This window comes from Diadema setosum, chromosome 4, assembly GCF_964275005.1.
Source record: "Diadema setosum chromosome 4, eeDiaSeto1, whole genome shotgun sequence".
NCBI classification, from domain to species: Eukaryota; Metazoa; Echinodermata; class Echinoidea; order Diadematoida; family Diadematidae; genus Diadema; species Diadema setosum.
In genome coordinates this window covers 31864498-31886722 of record NC_092688.1, presented here as the reverse complement: position 1 = coordinate 31886722, position 22225 = coordinate 31864498, and the positions used below count along the sequence as shown (strand labels likewise).

Genomic DNA, 22225 nt, shown 5'->3' with positions numbered 1-22225 from the left:
AAAAGAAAACTGCACAAGTACACTCTAACAGCAAATTAAGAAAATACTACTGTTTGATATACATGCAAATGCCATGGCAATATTGCCCCTAAGGAATGATAAAATAATTCTACAAGACACTCCAAAGTGCTGTAAATACATGGTACTGCAGCCGTCGGTCACAAACAGTAACACACACACAAAAAAAAAACAGTTTCTTAAAAACTAAACTTCTGTGAAACACAACAAGGTTAAAATGATTGATAGTCACATAGTTGACAAAAAGGTGAAACAAAAATGCAGAATGATATAGCAAGGAACTTTTGTTAAATATATTTTTCAAGGTCTCTGTTCACAAATCTTTACTTCTTTTCTAAAAAAAAAAAAAAGTCTTTTTCCTTTTTTTTTTTTGTAAATAAGTGTTCACATGAAGCCCTTCTGAATCCACATAAAATGGAAAAAAACCCATATAGACTAATACATTAAATGAGATAATGATAACAACTGAACACCTGTGGACTGGAATTATGACATAGAAATGTAAGAATAGATGCTGTCACAATAGCTAAATATTCCTATGTCTGACTGGCTTGAAAGGATAAAATAAATAAAAACATCTGTTACATACGATCACTCCTCTTCTAATTGCAACAGATTATAATGCCAGTGGCAAGAAGAGTATTTTTTCCACTTTTTTTTTTGAAGTTCCTTTTCTTCAGCATTGTTTTGGGTGAGTACTGTCCATGAAAGAAAATAATGAATGATACAAACCCCAATGATTTACTAGTAGTATTCAGAGGAGTTAACTTTTTTCAAGTATATCACAAGCACATAACCACTATCTAAATGACTTCAACTTATGTTTACAATAACCAGCCAAATTGCTAGCTATGTAATGGGGGGGGGGGGGGGGTGTGACATGTTAGGCTGAGTTCAAACCAATTCATCAGAGTTTGCTTCACACATCTTCCCTAATATGTGTTTAATGCACTTGTTATCATCTGCTCCAGAGGTGGGGTGGGGGCATTGGGTGAAGCTTGGGCACAACAAACCCATTCTTTCTTTCTTCTCACTGACATGGACATTTTCTTGGGCATATTCAATACCATGAGTTTGATGCTTCCTATAAAAACTGGGTTACAGCTCGTTATTCCGAAGGTTCGTTATTCCGAAGGCTCTTCAGTCCGAAGACTCGTTATTCCGAAGGTTCGTTTTTCCGAATTTCATTTTCGGATGAACAAATCTTAGGAATAATGAACCTTCGGAATAACGCCACAAATGTTCGGATTAACGAACCCTTTTTCATTTTCGGATTAACGAACCTCTAGGTATAGGGAATTTGTGTGTTTCGGATTAACGAACCTTCGGAATAACAAACCTTCGGAATATTGAACCTTCGGAATAACGAACAGCACCCAAAAACTGTTAGAGAGTGAATGTACCTCATCATTTGCAAGCAATCTAAAAACTCCTACATAATGACAAAAAAACCCCAACAACAATAACAACGTCATCTGATCCTATGTATACTTCTTTATGTTTGGTTATCGTAAATTCTTTCTAGCGTTTAAAAAGCAGCTAATTATCAATCAAGTATCGTAGCCAATATGAAAGCCTCTTAAAGCATAAAACAAAGACCAGGAGGGGGTGGGGATTCCCCTTCTAAAATCTGGAGGGGTGGGGAAATCCCCTTAGTTTATATATGATGCACTATGCAGTAACCCAGGGTATCATCCATTACAATTTACCTCAATTTACAATGCTGTGTAATGTCATCTCATGCTGAGACACTGAGATCACTGGTGTAGTGTGTGCAATGTTATGAGCACTGATGTTTTGATGCTGCTGTACTGCTGAAATCATTGTTGCAACAAAATATTCTTCCATAAAGTGCTAAAAACAATTGTCACCCCTTAATTGGCAACCAAGGGAATGGTGCCAAAAAGAGGAAGAAAAAGAAAAAGAAAATAGGTATGTAACAAAATGGTGGCTTTCTATTTGGTACCCCAGGGTACCAAAAACCGCATCCAATGAAGAGTAAACTTTATTCCAAGCAATGCACACAAAGAGGGCTTGGTACAGGACTGTGTATTCAATAGTATCCTATTACAATTAGTTGCCTGTAAACTTTGACGAATGGTGCGCATGAATGATATTCATGATTTGCAACATAGTTTTGTTTACCTTTTAAGTGATACTTTAAAAAGGACAATGTCAGCTAATCATGATAACCAATTACAGAACTCTCCATTTGAAGTTGTAATTGGCAATTAATTCATTGTACTGTAATCTCTGGCAGCCTGCAATTCGTTTGGTGGAAAGTAAATTTTTAAAAATAGTGTTCATTGTTTTAGGTCACTAAAATGTAATGACCTTATAGTACATACAAATAAAACACCCATACACACACACACACACATACATACACTCATAGAGCTGACATGGGTTCCACGGTTCCTAAATCCCTTACACTAACCCTGTGGATTTTGGTTGAAACATATGACACTACGACAGTTCTCAAGTCCACAAGTTCAAAACTATCCCAAACCTACAGGTTCCCTTTATTTCACGATGAAGAAACGAATTGCTTTCTATTAACACTTAGCTATTTAAACAGCATCTTCACATCCTATTTGAATGTATAGATTATCACTGAACAACACATGAAAATGATTGTATTGTCACAGCTGCTAAAATCAATTAAGGAGGGATTCAGAGACATGTATTGTTTGATCAGTGAGTAGCACATTGTGTAATGCTGACTGAAGTCGATGCCAAGGGAATGTATAATACACAGAATCTACTGTCTCTGCAAAATGGCACACAGACTAAAAGGACATCACTATACATACATATTGGGTTTACTCACTCCAGATTTGTCCTTTTTTTAGACAAAAGTGAGTGTTTTCAGGGTCGATGTCAGACATACTGGTCACAGAAAAATAGTTCATTTCAATATGTACATGCTAGATTACACGTTGACGTGTCATCATGCCGGCACTGGATACGGACCTTCTCTTCTCCTGTTTCTCCTCTCGCGGGCGTACTGTCGCGGATCGTTCTTGCCCACTGGGGGCACCCCAACATCAGTGTCCCTCCCTTCTTTCCTAAAGACTTGAGTGTCCTGCTTAGCAGCATCGTTGGCACGGTCCCCGGCGTCCAGGTTGTGGTCTATCGGCTTCTCCCGGTAGACCTTCTTCAGGTTCTCGTTGAAGCCGGCGACGTTGTTGGCGATCTTCTCCTCGTTCTCCAGCACAAATCGGTCGGGCTCCCCGTAGCGCGGCTGTCTGGCGTACGGGTCGTAGCCCAGGCGGGCCAGCATGGGAGCCAAGCTGGCCATGTCATCCACCACATCGGGAGGAATGTGCCCCACCCACTTGCTGAGTGCCTCCAGATTGACGGGCTTAATCACCTGGTCTGTGGATTTCTCCTTCCTGTACACAGAGAGAAAAAAAATTATAATCCACGTTATTTCAAATCTTTCATTTTAAAGATGTCTTTGAAATAAAATTTCATCAAATTGATGTTTCTATCTCTGAAAATCATCACCCCTGATTGACAGAGGGTCATTTATGGCATGAATGGAAAAATCGTAAATTGCCAAGAGTTTGCTAGTATCACCTGTTTTTTCTTTAATGAAACAGACTAGCACTCATCAAATCAAAATCCACGGCCTCTGTATCACACTTCTAACCCCATGCTACTAACATATCACATCTACTGGTATTCACAAATTCAATGTTCGTTTGGCTTGAGCGTATATGGCATCATCTTGGTTTGTAGTTGAACAAGTTATGCAAGTGGCACTTGATGAGTCAAGCCTTATTACTAATCATTCCAACATCTGATTCCAGTCTCATTTTGTCTGTTTTGAACAGAGAAATACTTACCAAGTTGTCATTATCATGATTAATATTTTTTTTTAAACAATACCCCATCCTGCCAGGGCAGCAAATCAAGTAAGAAACATGCATTCTCTGATGAATTGCACTGTTTATCATCACATATTATGAAGACATCATTCCAAGAAAAAATGGATGAGCCATGCACAAAAGGATTTAACTGAACACATTGTACTTCCACATGAATAAATAGAAATGTCCATTGCCGCGCAATGTGATTGTATCCCCAGGCACTAGCAGCAACTTTTGCTTCATCTTCACGTTTGAGCGAGGGACAAAGATCCCCTCCCCTTCTTCAAACATAAAGGTGAATATTGTGAAGACTAGGCACAGCTTCACAGAACAATATTTATCTATAGATTAGAGTATAATGCATCTGTATACAAAATTCAAAAGTAATATCTGAAGATATGTCACCTGCATGCAGAGTGGCTCTCGAATAGCCGCTAATGCCCCAGTCACACAGTTGCTCAAACAATGCTCTGTGTCTGGTGTTGTATCGTAAAAAGTGCATTTTTTTTTTTAACCCTATAAAAGACAGAACACTGGGGGCAGCACTTCCAAACTCAATAGACTTGTAAATCATATCATGGTAGAGCTTTGTAATGAATTTGAAAAAATCTGTCAAGAAATGTAGCCTATAGAGCACACACAAACCATCCATCAACAATATGACCTTTGACCCTATAAAAGGTAGAACACTGGGGGCAGCATATCCAAAATCTACAGGCTTGTAGATTAGACCTTCATACCAAATTTGAACAAAATCTGTCAAGAAAAACCGCCTATAGAGCGCACACAAATCATCCACCAACATGACCTTTGACCCTATAAAAGACAGAACACTGGGGACAGCACATCCAAATTCTACAGGCTTGTAGATTATATCATGATAAATCTCAATACCGAATTTGAACAAATCCGCTATTTAATGTGACCTCTAAAGCACACACAAACTTTGCACAAAAATATGGCAATTTACCCTAAAAAAAGACGCAACACTAGAGGCAGCATCACCCAAAGTTATAGGCGTGGAGATATTACATGATGAACCTCCGTACAAAATTTCAAAGAAATCCGTCAAGGTTTGTGGCCGCTAGAGTGTACACAAGAACGTGGCGCGGCGGCGTAACGCTGCTGAATCCAAAGTATCCCCCGGCATACAATAAATACCCTGCAGGATATGCCACAATTCTTTGCCATCTGAATCATTATAAGATGTTGCTTTTGTTGTTGTTATAAAAGAATAATCCACCTAGAAGAAAATGTAGCGCAGAAAGAAAGAATCAGTATACTTGTACAAATATACTGTACGAATGATTTATCAATACAAAATTGAACAGACCAAGTATAGATATAAAATTTATTGCCATTTGAATATTAGAAAGTCTTCTACCAATCTGTCAAAAAACACCATTTTTCAAAATGAAGAGACACAACCTTTGCAGAGGCCTCTTCATACCTTTTACTCTCCGAATATCCCATTTTTCTCTTGAAAGAAACATTTTCTCCACCATTTTCTTTGCAAGAAGTCAAGGACATTCTGCCTTTATTGATTAATACAAGAAGATGCAGGAAGTCACATTCAATAAGCAGGCTCATGAAAATTCCATACTGGGGGCCCTCTGTTCTACACAAGCATGAGAAGTACAATCCAAAGTACAGGTCTGGCATTACCTCACCATGACTGTTAATGCTAGGCACCCAAAGAATGTCATCTTTAAATGCTTATTCATGTATTTTCAAACCATTATCACCATGTCATAATTTTGTTTGAGTCCTCTCAAAATTGTAATTTCTAATTTCAATCTAATAATAATTAATTTACAAATAAACTTTGAAATGATAGTGCATCTTACCTTCATCTATAGATCAAAGAGTGCGAACATTTATTCCCAGTACCTGCCAATTTCACATGTGTATTCATGTATTCATTTATTTCTTTTTTTGGGGGGGGGGGGGGGGGTGGGAAGGAGTGGGATAACTTCCTATGACAAGATTTTTACAATTCATTTGTTTTTCTTCATTTCTGTGTAGACAAGTATAACAAATTGTACTAAGGATACAAGGCCAAGGTATTCACAGCTTAGTAAAAATCTAAATATCAAGACTGATATAGTGACGGTTATTGTCATACCTTGCTCTAAAAACAACTTGGCCCAGAGGGTGTGAGAAATTTGAGAAAACTTTCTCATCTGCTGGGGTGCAGCTGAGACAAATTACAGACTGTAGATCTGTGCTAGTCCTAAAATAGCTGTTTCATACGTAACTTTCAGAGTATTTAGATGACTAAAAAATGACATCAGTACAGGACCCTACAGCTTGAAACAATGTGATAAGAGCACTAAATGTAAGTAATGACACAAAGTGAGTAAGAAAAAGGGAGAAAGGAAAACTGTGTGATAAGTCAATGCATGCTGTTAAATGTTGAGCAAGATATTACCACTTGAGTGCTGCATACAATATGCTCAAAATTTTAGAGGTCAATGCACTTCTGCTCCTATAAAGATGACATCACACACAAAACAACAAACTCTCCCTTACTTTTCACTTGATTTGGGTTTGCACATGAAATTTCATTAGTTCTACACGGAGCCGGCGCTGCATTTTTAAAAGTTGGGGGGGGGGCCCAGTTTATACTTGTGGTGCCTCTTCCGGGATTAATCAGCTGACAAGCAAGCAGAAAAAAAAGAATGCCCTTTACAACAATTTTCTGGTGCCACTTCCTGGGTCAATCAGCTGACAAAAAAATGAATGAAATGAAATGAAATGAAACGCAACGCAACGCAACGCAGCGCAGCGCAGCGCAGCGCAACGCAACGCAACGCAACGCAACAAAACGAAACGAAACGAAACGAAACGAAACGAAACGAAACGAAATAAAATGAAATAAAATAAAAAAGGCTTAATGCACTTTTCTGATACTGTTTCCACGGTAAAAAAGTAGGGGGGCTCAAGTGGTTAGACCCTAATGTATTACCTATATCTTATGCCAAAAAAAAAGGGGGGGTCTGAGTCCCACTCCAATCCCCCCCCCCCCCCTTTCCCCCTGGCTGCACCGGCCCTGCTACATCAGTTGTTTTCACACTTCTGTAAGCTTCCATTCTCTTATCCTCCTATATCTACAACAGACATTACAAAACATTGCATTTTCAAAACAACCAGCAAATATACTGGAAGTTATTTTATTTCAATAAATGTTGGTAAAATATCACGCTCTGCATCCCTGCATGCACTCTTTAAAAAGAAAAGAAAAAAGCAAGAGTACAGGCTAGAATGTCCGGGGTTCACATAACCTACATAAGGTGCGGTCAGACTGGCAAAAGATCAAGAAGTTTAAGATCACGATCTTTAAGATCTCGAAGTTTTGCCAGTGTGACCGCAAACTTCCCGCGAAACTTCTTGCGAAAACATCTCGATCTGTTTGCGGGCGGTCTCTCCGAAGCGCGAGGCCATTGTCATGTATAGATGTGCATTGTTATGTCACAATCACTAGCCATCGGACGGCGCACTCTTTCTTGCGTGCCCCAAACTTCGCGATCTTAAACTTCTCGATTTTTTTTTTACCCGTTTAGGACGGACTGATTTTACTACATCACACAGTTCCCATAGACACCTGCCCGAGTATACTCGGGACTCGTCTTGTAATAGAGTGGCCTGAATACCAGGCTTTATCTCAAAGCAGATGGCATTCTGTGGGAGATGGGATTATCACCACCATTACTGCTGACAAACATAATCCTATCGTGGGTTTGCTGACTATAGAATATGCTGGGGAAGCTCACAAACAGCTCCTGGGTGACGAATGCTGAAATGAAACCGATGGATGAACATGCCAGTCATACTGATCTGCATGTTGACAGCAATCATATGCAAATAATGAAGATTTTATCCATCACCAAAGCACGAAAGGGGTGTTTGATGAAAATCAAACGAGTGAATGTTTTTAAATGTTTTTGCTTTACATCAACATATACTTAGGGCCTACCAATACACACACACACACACACACACACACACACAAACACATACGCACACACAAACACACACATTGTCTTGAAGAAGGCATATTATTAATTGTAGCTGTTCAGAACACAGGATGACAGTTAGTACTGCCGATTAATATTGAGTTGTTGTATGATATTTTGTCAGACTTTATAAGAATACAATGTTTTTCCCATGAGGATTTTCATCCTTTCATAACCCAGTGCACGATTTGGCCCGTAGTTTTGAAAGAGCAGAGGCTAAAATCTGCTTTAACAGCGAGTTGAAATGCCCTTCATGCAGAACAATTTTGTTTGCTCGAGTGTACGTCATTAGCTAGTGACTTAACCAAAGTACCCTCCCCCCACTTCTGACTAATTTTAGCATCATACTACTAATGTAATGGATTGAATACACAAACAAGAATTGAATGCACAATACGCTCCTTCCCACACTCCCCAGCACCCCTTAAGCCAACACAATCCTCTCTGATCAATCACACCATTTCTTGAGAGAGTGTTACTGCATTTCACATCTTTGACACGCTTGATCTGCCGCCGTACGATTGCAGGATTATTTTTCTAACCTGCATAATTGACACGTGTCTCAACAGAGGCTTTTATCGAGAGTCTGTGAATACATTATCTCTGACAGGAAAATGTGGCTTTGACGCTGTTTATACAATTTCCACGGTAACAGCATGCATTGTGTAAAAATGATTTACATATCTAAAGTGAATATGAAATCAACTGCAACTAGCTGGAGCTCTTCAATTCACTAAATCATGCAAGATGACGAATCTGAAAAGCAGCATGCAAACAATTGCACATAAGGACATGGACTTAACATGTAATGTGTGCCTACTCATCATTGCTACAGTGTAATTATGATGTTTACTGAGCACACCTTACAATGCCCAAGTCATGTTTACTTGCAATGAGCAAAGGGTCATTATCAATGCCTATTAGTCCCGACACATTGCATTTTGCCGATGGTTGCTTCAATTGCTTAACCCTTTAGGTGCCCGGGCACTTAGCTATAATAACTTGCTAAATAAAGCTTTTACATCAGCATTCAGTAGTCTACCTATAACATATGACTATTTAAAGCTGAAGATTAGACTCTTGTGTAGCAACGTGTCACAGTGCAATAAGAAAGCTAAGGCAGGGCTGCACATTTGCAGTGGCCCAATGGCCTGGGACCACCAAATATTGATGTCTGGCCACCAAACTTCCAAAAAGGCTACTCTTTGGTGGTCTAACTGGGCAGCTACTATTCAATATCAGTCTTTATATTTCCTTTCATTTTAAGCTATCACATTTAATTTTCAGGTCACCAAAATTTAGAATTCAAATATTTCAGTGGCCCCAATGGGCTATCACAGAAAAATTTAGTGTCAAGCCCTGGCGTAGGTGACACAATTACTTTGATAGTGATAGGGAGATTACATGTAGGTAATCTCTATTCATCAACAATTAGTTAGACAGGGAATGCGCTTCAGCTTACATGCAAATCAGCGAAATAAAGCACAGTATTGGGTTAAATAATCCATCAGATCTACTTGCCTGCCTGCCAGGCAAGTGATCTTTTGTTGGAATCAACGGCTGTCATTTACCGGCAAGTCCAAACTAAATCTGTCCCTCGAGCATTAGAAACTAATTGCCAGCTCATAAATAATCCAATGGCATATAAAGGGTAAAAGAGTAACAACGATCTGATCTATTGATGCACTGCCATTCACTTTCAAAGTAGATTAAAGGATACCTTGTAACACAAGGTGATGTCACATATACAATGTAAGGCCAACTCACATACTGTTATTACGTGCAACATGTTTGTGCAGGTGTATATGAAACAAACATTTGTTGGTAGATGTGTATTGAGGTGGGCATTCCTTTTTTTTAAAAATATCTTTTCATTTACAGTCATGTCTAACAAAATAAAAAGGTTTCTCTATCTCACTGGAACTTTATTCTGAGTTAAGGATATGCTGTGATTAAAACAGCATGGTGATAAATCATACTGTATGATATTAAATATCTTCAGATTACAAAACTATGTAAATATCTGGGGTTTTAATGTAAAGAGCCTCTTAAAAGTTCAGTGCAATAGTCATGGATTTTTGTAATTTTTTTTTTGTTTTTTGTTTTGTTCATGAAAGTACTTTCAACTACACTACATGTGTTTATTCCCAGTAAAGTGTGCAAGGTGAAGTAGAAGAGTAATTTAAGAAGAGTCCTTCTTATGGATTAAATGGATTAGGTGTTGGGTGGCTAATAATCAGCCCCTGCATAGTGCGTGCCTTATTTGCTGTTTGAAAATTCTACTAACAAAGTGCTCTGCCTGGCTTTAATACTGCAGCTGTTTCAACTGATTGTTAGTACATCTTTGAGAGGTTTTTTTTAATTCTTTTTTTTTCCCCTACTTAGTTATCTAGAAAGCTGCATTAGTGTAGCTTGTAGAAAATGTTCATTTGTTACCTCAGGTACAAGATGGCTTTTTGCTAGAATACAATGTGTGTAACGAAGCTGCTACTTAATTGTGTGATTGAAACTGTTTCAAGATAAGTATTACTACCTAGGTGTACTATTAGTGCCACATGGATATGAATCTATTCATCTCTACATCAACCGTGTCTTCTGAAACCAGATATTCAGTATCTAAAAAAAAAGGAGATTTATATTACGATACTACGACTGGATATTGCTGTGCACAAAAAATTTACTTATGAAATTTATCCGAACTTAACTGTACAATGTATGCGTGGATCTCATCAGATCGTGCCATGTAGCCATATTCTACCATATATTGGCTTTTGCACAGAGATCAAAATTCTATTTTCAAATGGAGGTAGTTGGCAGTTCCAAGGTATTTCGGGCTGATGCAGTAAGCACATAAGCAAATTTCTACATACACAGCTCTTTTTAACTAGCACAGCACTGAGCACGCACACTTAAAATTCAGCTCATCCACACGTTCTTTGCCATAGGGCACAGAAGAAACATCAGAGACAAAAATATTGCATACATCCATTTTCATGATTGCATCGCAATGAAAACTTCTAGCATCGTTGTACTCTCTCTGAGGAGTATGATATTGGGGCAAGCCATCGGGCATTTGCCCCTCTCCTACACCCCTTTCTACTATTGTAGTAGAAGAAAGGAAGGTAAGGGTTGGGTGTTTCTGGGCAACCATTGATTCCACATGTTACATACTTTTAGCAAAATGCTTTCTTGAAAGGCAAAGTTTTTTGGTTTTGTTTTGTTTCTTTCATGGAGGAACATGAAAACTATCATGCTGAACCAGTGATCAGCTAAACTATCCTAAAAAGTGACTCAACTGGGAAACACATTTGGTGCCCTATATTGCCCCCTAGAAATTTTCACTTTAAAGGGACTGTACAGTACTGGTTGAGGTGGGGATTCATGTTTTGAACATTCCTAAGTGAGATAATGAAAAGCCTCTTATGAAATATGAAAGAGCATGTAATTTTAAGACGGATTCAACATTTATTTGATGAAAATTGGTTTTCAAATGGCTGAGATATCCAAAAAAGTGCTAATAATAAAAGGCGACATGCCACAACTTTATTAGGATCTCTTTGTTTCACCTTGTATTTGGATATCTCAGCCATTTCAAAACCTATTTTCATCTAATAAACTTTTGATACCCCTTAGAACTGCATGCTCTTTGACATCTCATAGAGTGGTTTCTGAATATCTCGCAAAACGTTAAAAGCTAAATCCTCACCTCGACCAGAACTGTACACACCCTTTAAACATGAATAGCAATGTGGCAAACAATTGTCTTAAACATTAGGCTCATTGTTCTTTCAACAAATACACAGAAGGGTATTGGGAGTGCCTTTATCCCTCCCCCCCCCAAAAAAAAAAAAACAACAACAACAACAACATGTGACTTTGAAATCTTTGATTTTGATATTACACAGAAATTACGACAGTCAATTACATGTGCTCAAACACAAAATCAAACTTCTCCCTGTCCCAAAGCTACAAAATTTGTTGTTACTAAAAGGCTTGCAATTAATGACCTTTCTTTGTCCTTATGGAAATTAAGCCATTGCATATATGTGTACTGGGTGTGCTCAATTCTTCAACCATATGGGGAAATACCAATAGCAATTAGAAAGCAGGGGTAACACAACCATACCTGTAAGGTAAGAAAGACGAATACTAATTCTGATCAATTATTTTCAGGTGATGACTTACATGTACAGTTGTACTATGTCAGAAATTGCCTTTCCACAGGTATTTGCTTGAGCATAATATGATACCATCTACACAGGTAATGAAGGCCTTTTGTGAGCAACGAGTAAATTTGTTTTTCTAGGCACTGCACTCTCATTACTTTGAGGGGGAAAACATGACAGGTGAGAGTGTTTCCATTTATGTTTGACCTTTATCTATTGACAAGGTGGAAAAACTTGTTCTAGTCAGTAAACAGGACCAAGTGACCTTACATTCCACATGACCCACGATGTTCTAGTTGTTTGCTAACATGCTGCATGTACTCACAGCTTCCTTTGTAATCCATACTACTGCATAAGCTGTTATTTTCGCGAGCATTTAAGTTTCGCAAATTTCATGCATCACAGTCGGACAGCGAATGTAACAACACGCGAAAATGTCAGCATATGCTAAGGTAGTTATGCGCCAATAAAGGCCTCTGTGTCAATTTGCAAAAATAACATCTAGCGAAAATGTTTGTGACCTCCCCATTCGTGAATATCTTTATCTGTATGCGAAGATAACAGCGTATACAGTAATACCTATCATAAAATGATCTCTCTTTAATATCAAAAACAATAATAAAACTGCACTGATGTATCACTACCTATGTATATTTACCAACACACACACACACACACACACACACACACACACAATCTAGATAGAGATACATTGTGCATCAATGCTCTGAGCTATCTACATAAGATATGAACATTCAGAAACAATTTTACCTCTAGTGCTTCAGTCAGTTCATAGATAACAGCAAAATTCCTGAATTTCTTATATACCTGAAACTGTAAAGTGTCATTGTTTCTCAGAAGAAACTGATCAACAATGTATAGGTGATAAAATTGCATATTAAAGGCTACAATATATTAGGCTAGCATAAAGTATGTTAAACGTACCTCATATCCACTGTAGATGTGAAACTTCTAACATAATCATGATCTCGTAACCAGTCATTCTGATTCCATGATCAATGTGGAATATTTAACTCTACATAAGATTTATATTTGTGTTTTTTGTTTTGTTTGAAAGACCATCCCTTTAACTCACACATTGACATTTAATATACATGATACAAATTAAGCTCACATGGCCACTGTTATAATTACGTCATGTAGCCACTAATGAGTCATCTATCAAGAAGGGCTCTCGGGATCTCATACCAATTAAGTTCTGAAATATTGATAGGAAAGCAAACGACATGATTTTCAATTTTTTTTTTCTGAGTCGGTTGAGAAATGAGAAGCAATGGAAGCCCTTTTTTGGTCAAATAAATTTGCATTAATTAGCCTTATCAATGTTAAAGATAAAATGGCCATTTTTGTGTAGATGTTCTGTGTTTTTAGTTTACACTCATATTCCAGGTGAATAAATAAGAAAGAATAAAAAAATCAGTCAGTTAACAACTGAAAAAAAAGAGAGGTATTTTGCTATTTTGTGTGTATATCAGGACTATTCTAGGAGAAGTCTGGGGTACCTCATTTACATCTAGAACATTTGTGACCCGCGACAACAGTTTCAGGCAAAAGTCGGGAATTTTGAAAATTCATTTTTTCACTGAATCACATTGCCCATTTCCTAAGCTTTGCATTGGTATAAAACACTCGTATACTTCGGCACCATAAGTGGGCATAGGAAGAGAAATAAAATGCACTTTTTAACTTGTTAGCATGACAAAATTGCGAGAAAACAGGCTTTGAAGATTCACCTCTTTTTCAAAGACAATGTCCGAGCGGCGATGCGAGGGGAGAATCACCCATCCGTACGATGGTGCCAATCGATGTTAAGCTCCGCCTTTAGCAACCACATCGCCTTCTGATTAGCTCACTGAGAGAGTCAAATTTCCCGGGCACCTTCCTCGGAGCTCAGCGTATGGAGCCAAAAAACAATGCGTTCCGCTCGGGTTTGTTTACAGTACGTCTTTCAAGATGGCGAATACGATAATTGCACGTATGGTGTACATGTACTCATGTGTATGGTGCACGCATTACGCAATGGCATCCACACGCCATGACCGTGTGCATGTAACAGGCGAATCCACACATTTACAAATCGCGTTTTCATTGTGGTTGATTTGTCTTTATCATTGGCGACCCTTTTGAAGGCAGAAAATTGCTAGTGCTGGAAAGGGTCACGCTTCCAGTTTGTTTTGCTTTTACAAGACATGCGTAATGCATTATGTTGATTTGTTCGGTGGTGCTAATTAAATCAAAACAAACAAACAGACAAACACGACTCGTTAGTTTGGTGCGATCTTGACATGTAGTATTTAAATATGATTAGTCACATGTGACCGCTCCTTTCGTCTCATCTACCTCCCATTGAGTCAGTCTGCTGTCATAATTTTTACTACATGTGCAATTGACAAATTTGAGAGTATCTAGTTTTCTTTTCACACGATTATGTCATGCTACATGATTTTTGTTTCACTTCCGTTGTCGAACATTGCGGTAGAATAGTTTGGATAGAAAGCCAAACGAAGAGCACGCACTACAGAGCGAGCGTATATAAACCACGATAGCAAAAACAATGGAGCACGTAATCGCGCACGCATGGACAAAGCATTCCCCCGAACGCTGCAACTGGTGTCTCCGAAAGCCGACTTATGTAAATGAATGCGACGCACCAGCCAATCGCATGCGAGACCCTGCGCCGTAGCAACACTGGGGATATTGGCGCGGCGTTCGAAAGAAGCTCGAAACTGACGAGTGCGATCCAACATAGGGTGCTTAAAATTCCATTTTCGATAGGAAAAACTTAGTCTTATGCTATGAAATTTAGTGTAGATGTAGAAAACATATCAAAGATTCGATATCTGCAAAAAACCTAAATCGACAAAAATAATGGTCAAAATCTTTGTACCCCGCCTAGGAGGGAATTTGCTCTTGCGACTTTTGCCTGAAACCGTTGTCGCGGGTCACATTTGCTGCATGAGATTGATGAAGATGCTCAATGACATAAAGATGTGGGCTATACTGGATTCAAAACACACAACTCATTCCATATATTTACTAACATTCACATCTGCTGTGTGTTAATTGTTAATCACAAGATTCCCTTCTTTGACGTTCAGATTGAGATTCAGTTTGACACTAAATTCTTTTTCCCAACCCGTGAGTTTACAGAGATACATGTATTTTCTAAAATGGAAAAAACATGGTAGTTTTAACCATTTTTTCTGTCTTTGATTTTTAGTATATACCTCTTTAATACCAGTTTAAATTGACTAGTTTATTTTTCTATTTTCATGACTATTTTATTTTGAATTATGTATTATATAAAATGCATTCCTTGGGAACTGACAAGTACTTACAAGTATTGCTTTTTGTTGGTTCTATCATATTTACGTTATTTACTTGAAGATAGCCTTGTGCTATTTGCTCTAATATCATTGCATTCCTTTCTGCAGCTGTACATTTCTATGTCTTACATTGTAATCTGATGATTTTGATAATGTTTTTGTCCAGTGATATGTACTGTATTTGGTTTTGTTATGAAAAATGAGAAATAAATTCAATTCAATTCAATTCAATAGAAAACTTGTATCTCTGAGAAATCAATCCCCCACTACAAAACCCTCCCAAACAAACAAGCAGACAAACAAACAACCATTATTTGTTATTTGAGAGCACATCCCTAGCTACATTGGCAAATCTGAAAACCTCAAGTTACTGATGCATCAAATCAGACCACAAGTGGTATCAGAAGCAGCTCAAATATCACATCCCGCAAGCTATGCTCAGAGATACAGAACAATTTGCTCAGGATTGCAACAGTAATTTGACATTGGAGGAGGGCCAAATTCTACACACAGATGTAATTATTACCCACTGCAGCCTCTTATGATGTGATATACCAAGGCTCGACACTAACTTTTTATCTAGTGGCCCAGTCATGCCCATTCAGGCCACCAAAATATTTGAATTTGAAGTTTTGGTGGCCAAAAAAAGAAAGAAATAAAGTGACCCAAAATAAGAAAAAATATTGAATTTTGAATTTTAGCTGCCTGACTAGGCCACTAAATAATATACTTTTTTGAAATTTGGTGGCCTGACATCAATCTTTAGCAGCCCAAAGCCAATAGGCCCCTGGGCCACTGTTAATGTTTAACCCTGGTCATGCACTTCCACTTCCTTTGCAGGAGTTAGTAGGATATATTAGCTAGAACAAACAAAAATGAAAAAAAAATAAAACAAAAGAAATCTCCCCATTCAAGATATCAAACTTAAAGGGAACCCAAACCCAAAAAGCAATTTGGATTGAGTGAAAGCTGTAACATCAGTAGAACACATCAGTGAAAGTTTGAGGAAAATCAGACAATCAATGCAAAGGTTATGAATTTTTTAACTTTTGGTGATGGAACCGCTGGATGAGGAGACTACTAGAGGTTATGATGTATGGGTGGACAACGATATAAAGAAAATATAAAGAGAATAAAAAAAAAAATCACTTTTCTAGCATTATGAAAGAGCACTTGACAAACCGCTTTCAGAAAGCAGGGGAATAATTGCCACCCTTAACATATGTCAGTATCAGGTTGATGGAATGTGTAATCTTCATGAGAAATGAATTTTTGTGGAATTCCCTTTATATCTTCTTTATATTGTTGTCCATACATACGTCATAATCTCTAATAGTCTCCTCATCCAGCAGTTTCAACACCAAAACTTTTGCATCGATTGTCCAATTTTCCTCACACTTTCACTGATGTGTTCCACTAATGTTGCTGCTTTCACTCAATCCACATTGCTCTTTATTTGGGTTTGGTTCCCTTTAATGAAAACTGACGCTAGTAGGTATGACTTTGCTCATACTGTTTGTGATATCATATTTTAATTAGCAAAATCTTCCTGGCCAGTGATATTTTAATCCATAGGGGCAAGAAAAGGATGACTTTAGAGAGAAATCTGATGTTTCTCACGTGTGTGGTGTTCCCCAGGGCTCTGTGGGTGGACGCATGCTATCCTCCATTTATTTGATTGATTGTGAAACACATTTTGTTAAGTCACGGTATATTTCGTTTGCATATTTATGCAGATGATATTCAGCTCATGATTTCTTTCAAATCAAATCAACTGGATGCGGATTCTCCTGCCCATAGCCTTCCAGCTTGCATGAGTGATTTTCATGCTTGGATGCAGCCAATGCCTCGATGCTGAATTTTGCATGATGCGAATACGTGTATCTCGGTTTTGGCTCCAAGGCTCAGGTTGGTGAAAATAAATTTGAAACCCATTTCTTTCTCAGGGCACACCGTTACAAACTTGTATCAATGCGTTTCAAAACTGTTGCACCTGCGGCTTCATTTTCGACTACAACTTGAATAGGTCTGCTCATATTTCCAATATCTGCAATTCTGTCAGGAACCAATTGCACACCATTGGGTATATTATATTCACAAATATCTGCTCTGCATTTCTACAGAAGAAATAATCCACATTTTCATCACTTCCCGGCTCTGTTTTGGTAATGCTCTCTTTTGTTTAATCTCCCTCAACTCAGTTGTCCGAATAAAGTGTTTGAATGAATCATCAGAATACTGCAGATCCCATTGTTAAAACATATCTATTTATGACTTCTAAATTTATTGTGTAACTTCTGTACATTCCTAGATTTGTTCTCTGTTTACTGGTCCTTATGCATTCTGTACAGTGGATTTGGTGCATTATAAGGCACTATGCATTTTTTTATAATTATGAGCTAATTATAAAGGAAAGAGCTGAGGGGCATTTCATGAAGCATTTTGGTTGGATATTTTTCTGACAAACTGTTACAAGCTACTGAAATCCTTGCATCTGATTGGCTGAGAGCAAATTTGTCCGACAAAAAAATGCTTCATGAAATGCCCCCTGGAATAGCATTTACCATAAATATCAAAGGAGACTCAATGGTTAACTACATGGTGATTAAATTTAACCATCAGTTGTGACTAGAGTGTAGGGTGTGGACTTCACTCCTACTAGAGTTGCATTAATGTGCTGTGCACAATGGACTTTAACTTGTTATATGAAGTCTCATGAAGCTTGAGTCCCACCCCCCCCCCCTCCAAAAAAAGAATAATAATAATAAAATCTTGACACTTTAGCATTATATGTATCATAATTGACAGCCCATGCAACAGTTTGGGAAGCAATTTGAAACAATGTAAAGTTTTCAATTTGAGATGGATTAACAGATGAGATCAGCATACACACAGTATGTACAACAAAAAGGTCTGGCAATAAAGTTTGTATGCCCACGATGGCCCACAAATCCTAAATTCTAGAAATAAAGCTACTGCAACGTCTTTCTATGCTAGTACAATTATAAAGTTTGATAAATTTAGTTAATGACATCAAAGGAATGATTACAAAAGTTGCTTGTATCATTAATCAAAGTAGATGGATTTAATGAGCCTTGACAATAATTAGATATTGTACACCTGAATTTGGACTTCAGTTTAGATATTGATGTTGAATGAATGCTACGGATGAGACGACAAATGATTTAGTAGCTTCAGCAGAGCTGTCTGACAGAATGCTGTATGGGATCAGCCAGATTTTCAGATTTGCATAATTTGTGACATTATTTGTGATACTTAATTTACATACATGTACTCCGTTGTTGCATTAGTATCAACTACATACAGCCTTTATTGGAATCATTCATGTACAATGGTAACGAAACAGACTTTTATACCTGATCTTCTGGGAAAGAAAAAAAGTGTGGAGTAGGAAGGTGAAATGAGGAGGTTTGCAACACCTTGTTTTACACCTATTGAAATAATTCATGTAGTAACGAAACAGACTCTTACCGGTATATATTTGATTTCCTGAGGGGAAGAAAAGTTTGGAGTAGGAAGGTGAAATGGAGAGGTTGGAAAAGCTTCGTTCTACACCTATTAACTCTCACTTCGCAATCATCTGCAAGTTTTCCTAAGGACGAGGGCGGGAAGAAGGGACAAGACAGTGACATACGCTGAGGGAGAGAGACAGCAAAGTGTTATCAGGTTCCTGTCCAAAGGCACTGTTTAGTCTCACTGACATCGCTGTATGCAGCAATTGCAAACATGCGTAGTATTAGTGAGTGGCTGGTGTTGATATACGAGGAGGGTTTGGGACCTGGGTGCAAACCGCATCGCGTACAGATCCCTGCCGGCATGGAAGCGGCGATGGGGGGGGGGGGGGGGGGACTGATACGTGATGAGATGGAGGAGGTTTGCATGGGGGAGAGGATAGGAGCGAAGAGGAATCATCAACATCGAGGCAATGTTAAGTCCCTGGTGAGACAGGGGAGTCTCATGGTACACCCAGGTCTGAATGTCATTATCGATGGCATGCAGGGCATGGTGCACTGCATCGCTGGTGAGTGGGTCTTCCTTTCACCCACCTTCTGAACTATATGAAAAAGGAGACCTCCATGAAGATTTTTAAACTTTTGCATTTGAACACGCATGAATTGCTGATACTTGGTACACAGTGTCAGAATTCATAGTGATTGGGATGAGGAGTATTAATGTTATCAAAATTAATAACAAATCCCGATAAATAAGAATAAAGACATGGCAGCTTCACATAAGAATGCATGATTGGGTGGTGAAGGAAGCATGCATGAATTCTGCACAGGTGAACTTGCTCCTAAGCAAGTGGTATTCTACTGGAATTACACTGCTACATTACTGGAATATGTAAGCTTCCTATCATGTCATCATCCTTGTTCAGTGTATTGTGTTTTGGGTTTTTTCAGAGTATTGATTAATCTGCTCAAGGACCACAATAAATTCTACAGATCTATACTACAAGGCACGATCAATTTATGTACGTGATGTGACATTACAAACCGTTTCGTTTGCCCCTTTAAACAGTTGCCTCCCAGATACTGCAACATCCCACAGATTTTACATGTGGGACACAGAGTACCTGAAAGCCAAGGCTTAAATGGCTTGCACGTTTGCGAGCCCCAAGCCAGGTAACGAGCTGAAAAATGATAGCTGCGTGATCCTGCCGACTTGAGCCAAAAATAAAATCACGTCTCTCATCCCGCTATCCATACACATAAAGGGCAGCAATTCCACTAAATCATCTAGTGCCAAAAGCAACACAATGGTCCCTAATGCATCATTGACAGATACTAAAGGCATCAAAAATTTAAAACTTTCATTTTGATTAGGCATTAAAAATTAAAATCCTTCATTTTGATATGATCTCCAGATGCACCTTTTGTCAGAGAACATTGCAGACATATGAAATGGAGAATATGAAAACTCAGTTTCGATTTGCTTAGCATGATCACTGTTTGTCACAGGGGAAATCTTCTCTTATTACCACCACACATCATAACCCACTGACTACAGTAACACATATTTTCAGCTAGGATGGATGAAAAACATGCATTAAAAGAGTTTGCTGAGTCAAGAGGACATATCCACAGTATTACTGCAGTAGTCACATTAAATCTAAGCTGGAAATCTGTAATATGCTACATATTATCAATATATTTGAACATTCAACACTTATTTTCATTTTTTTTTAAATCAAATAGTGCAAGAACACAAAAAGCCAGATACTATCACAAAACATTAATTGATAGATTACACTCCTAGTGATACTTGGAATATACTACAAGATGTCAACATAAATGTATCAAAATTTACTGTTCAACTTACAGGAAACAGAATAAGACTTCACAGTTGTTTCAAGTTTGTCACAAATATGTCACTGTTATGGGATCCTGATCTGTACCGACATTGCATTAATAATCAGAACCACATAATTTTGGCAGAGTTAGAGAATGCTTTTCAGGAAAAACAAAACAACAAACAAACAAGTAGAATATCATGGGATGAGACATAGATAACGAACTCATCAACCTCTCAGTGTTAAAGAAGAAGAAGAAAAAAACTTAAATAAAAATGGCATCCTGTTACCTTGACAACGATATTCCTCCAGGCTTGCCAATGTGCTCTTCATGATGCATCACAGCCTCATCCCACGGCAGGTCCAGGAAGTCCAGGATCTTCCTCATCCACTCCTCGGGGTGTAGGACCAGCTGCTCGTAGAACACTGGCAAACAGTTACCCTTGCCGACCCGCAAGCACTGGTCATACATGCTCTCCACTGCCTGGTTCCACTTTTTCAGGCAATCGCGGTAGTTTGTTATGTCGAATCCTGTTATCGTCACTTTGCGCGAGATGATGGAGTGCACCGTGGCACGCCCATCCCGTATCATGAGGAGGTACTTCCCATTGGGGAAGACTTTGTGGAGGTACAGCATGGACTTGAGCACAAAAGGGTCCTTATTGCATAACCGAGGGGCGGGCTCGCCATGCTTGGCGATTATTTCGAGCATGAAGGCCGAGATTGCATCATCCACGACATCGTCCGTGAGGCCCGCTTCCAGGAGTCTGGCATGCTCCTTGGAAGAGCGTATCCACTGCGCACGCATGCTGAGGATCCGTGGTATAACACGTGTCTCCTCCCCGCACCGCACGTCCCCGTGGGCGTCGAGCATGGCACGCATCAAGGTCGTCCCGCTGCGTGGCATCCCGCCTATAAATATAAGAGGCATTTCTCGATGGTATGTGAATTCGTTGTTCTGGTCATCGTAGATCACATGAGGTTCGACGGGCACCATGCGCACGCTCTCCGTCTTGTCCACACAGTTCGACTGCATTAGCATGTATGTGATGGTCGCCGTGACGAACACCGTCACAACGGTGCGTACTTTTGTGGACCGAGCCATCGTAAAACTGATCAGCCTCAGCAGGTGGGGACTATACATCAAATATCCTATGACACTTCCCGAAATGTTCCAGAATTTCCACTTCTCTGTCACAGATGATCCATACTTTGTATATCTCTGATTGCACAATTTTTTCATACATAGGACAATGGTCGTAAATAAACATACATGGTAGAGAACAATGAGCACCTCAGTAAGATCCTTCTTTAACAAGACATATTCTCCTTCACCAAATCCTTCTCTATATGCATATTCACACAGGAAACATACTCCAATGTCTTCACATCTTTAGACAGGTCATTCCAGTATTCCCAATTCCTGGTAGACTAGTCTTGTTTCAGCCAGCTCCTCATTTCTGAAACCTGTGTTAGATGTTGTTCTAGC

At 38.7% G+C, this 22225-nt stretch overlaps 1 protein-coding gene across 1 annotated transcript; it reads right to left on the bottom strand.

The window, feature by feature from the left end:
- Nucleotides 1–2438: 2438 nt before the first annotated feature.
- Nucleotides 2439–21913, bottom strand: LOC140227141 (protein-tyrosine sulfotransferase 1-like). Its single transcript, XM_072307572.1, has 2 exons — nt 21027–21913; nt 2439–3413 (listed from the first exon to the last, which is right to left on the bottom strand). Exons 1-2 carry the CDS (start codon nt 21878–21880, stop codon nt 2969–2971), a joined length of 1299 nt encoding a protein of 432 aa, XP_072163673.1. The 5' UTR covers nt 21881–21913; the 3' UTR covers nt 2439–2968.
- Between the last annotated feature and the right edge of the window lie 312 nt (nt 21914–22225).

Bases quoted from the DNA above. Each gene is read 5' to 3' on its own strand.
- LOC140227141 (XM_072307572.1), bottom strand. From the start codon at position 21,880: ATGTATAGTCCCCACCTGCTGAGGCTGATCAGTTTTACGATGGCTCGG. The intron at 3,414-21,026 runs GTAACAGGATGC...CTCTGTGTACAG, and splicing joins GGAGGAATATCGTTGTCAAG to GAAGGAGAAATCCACAGACC.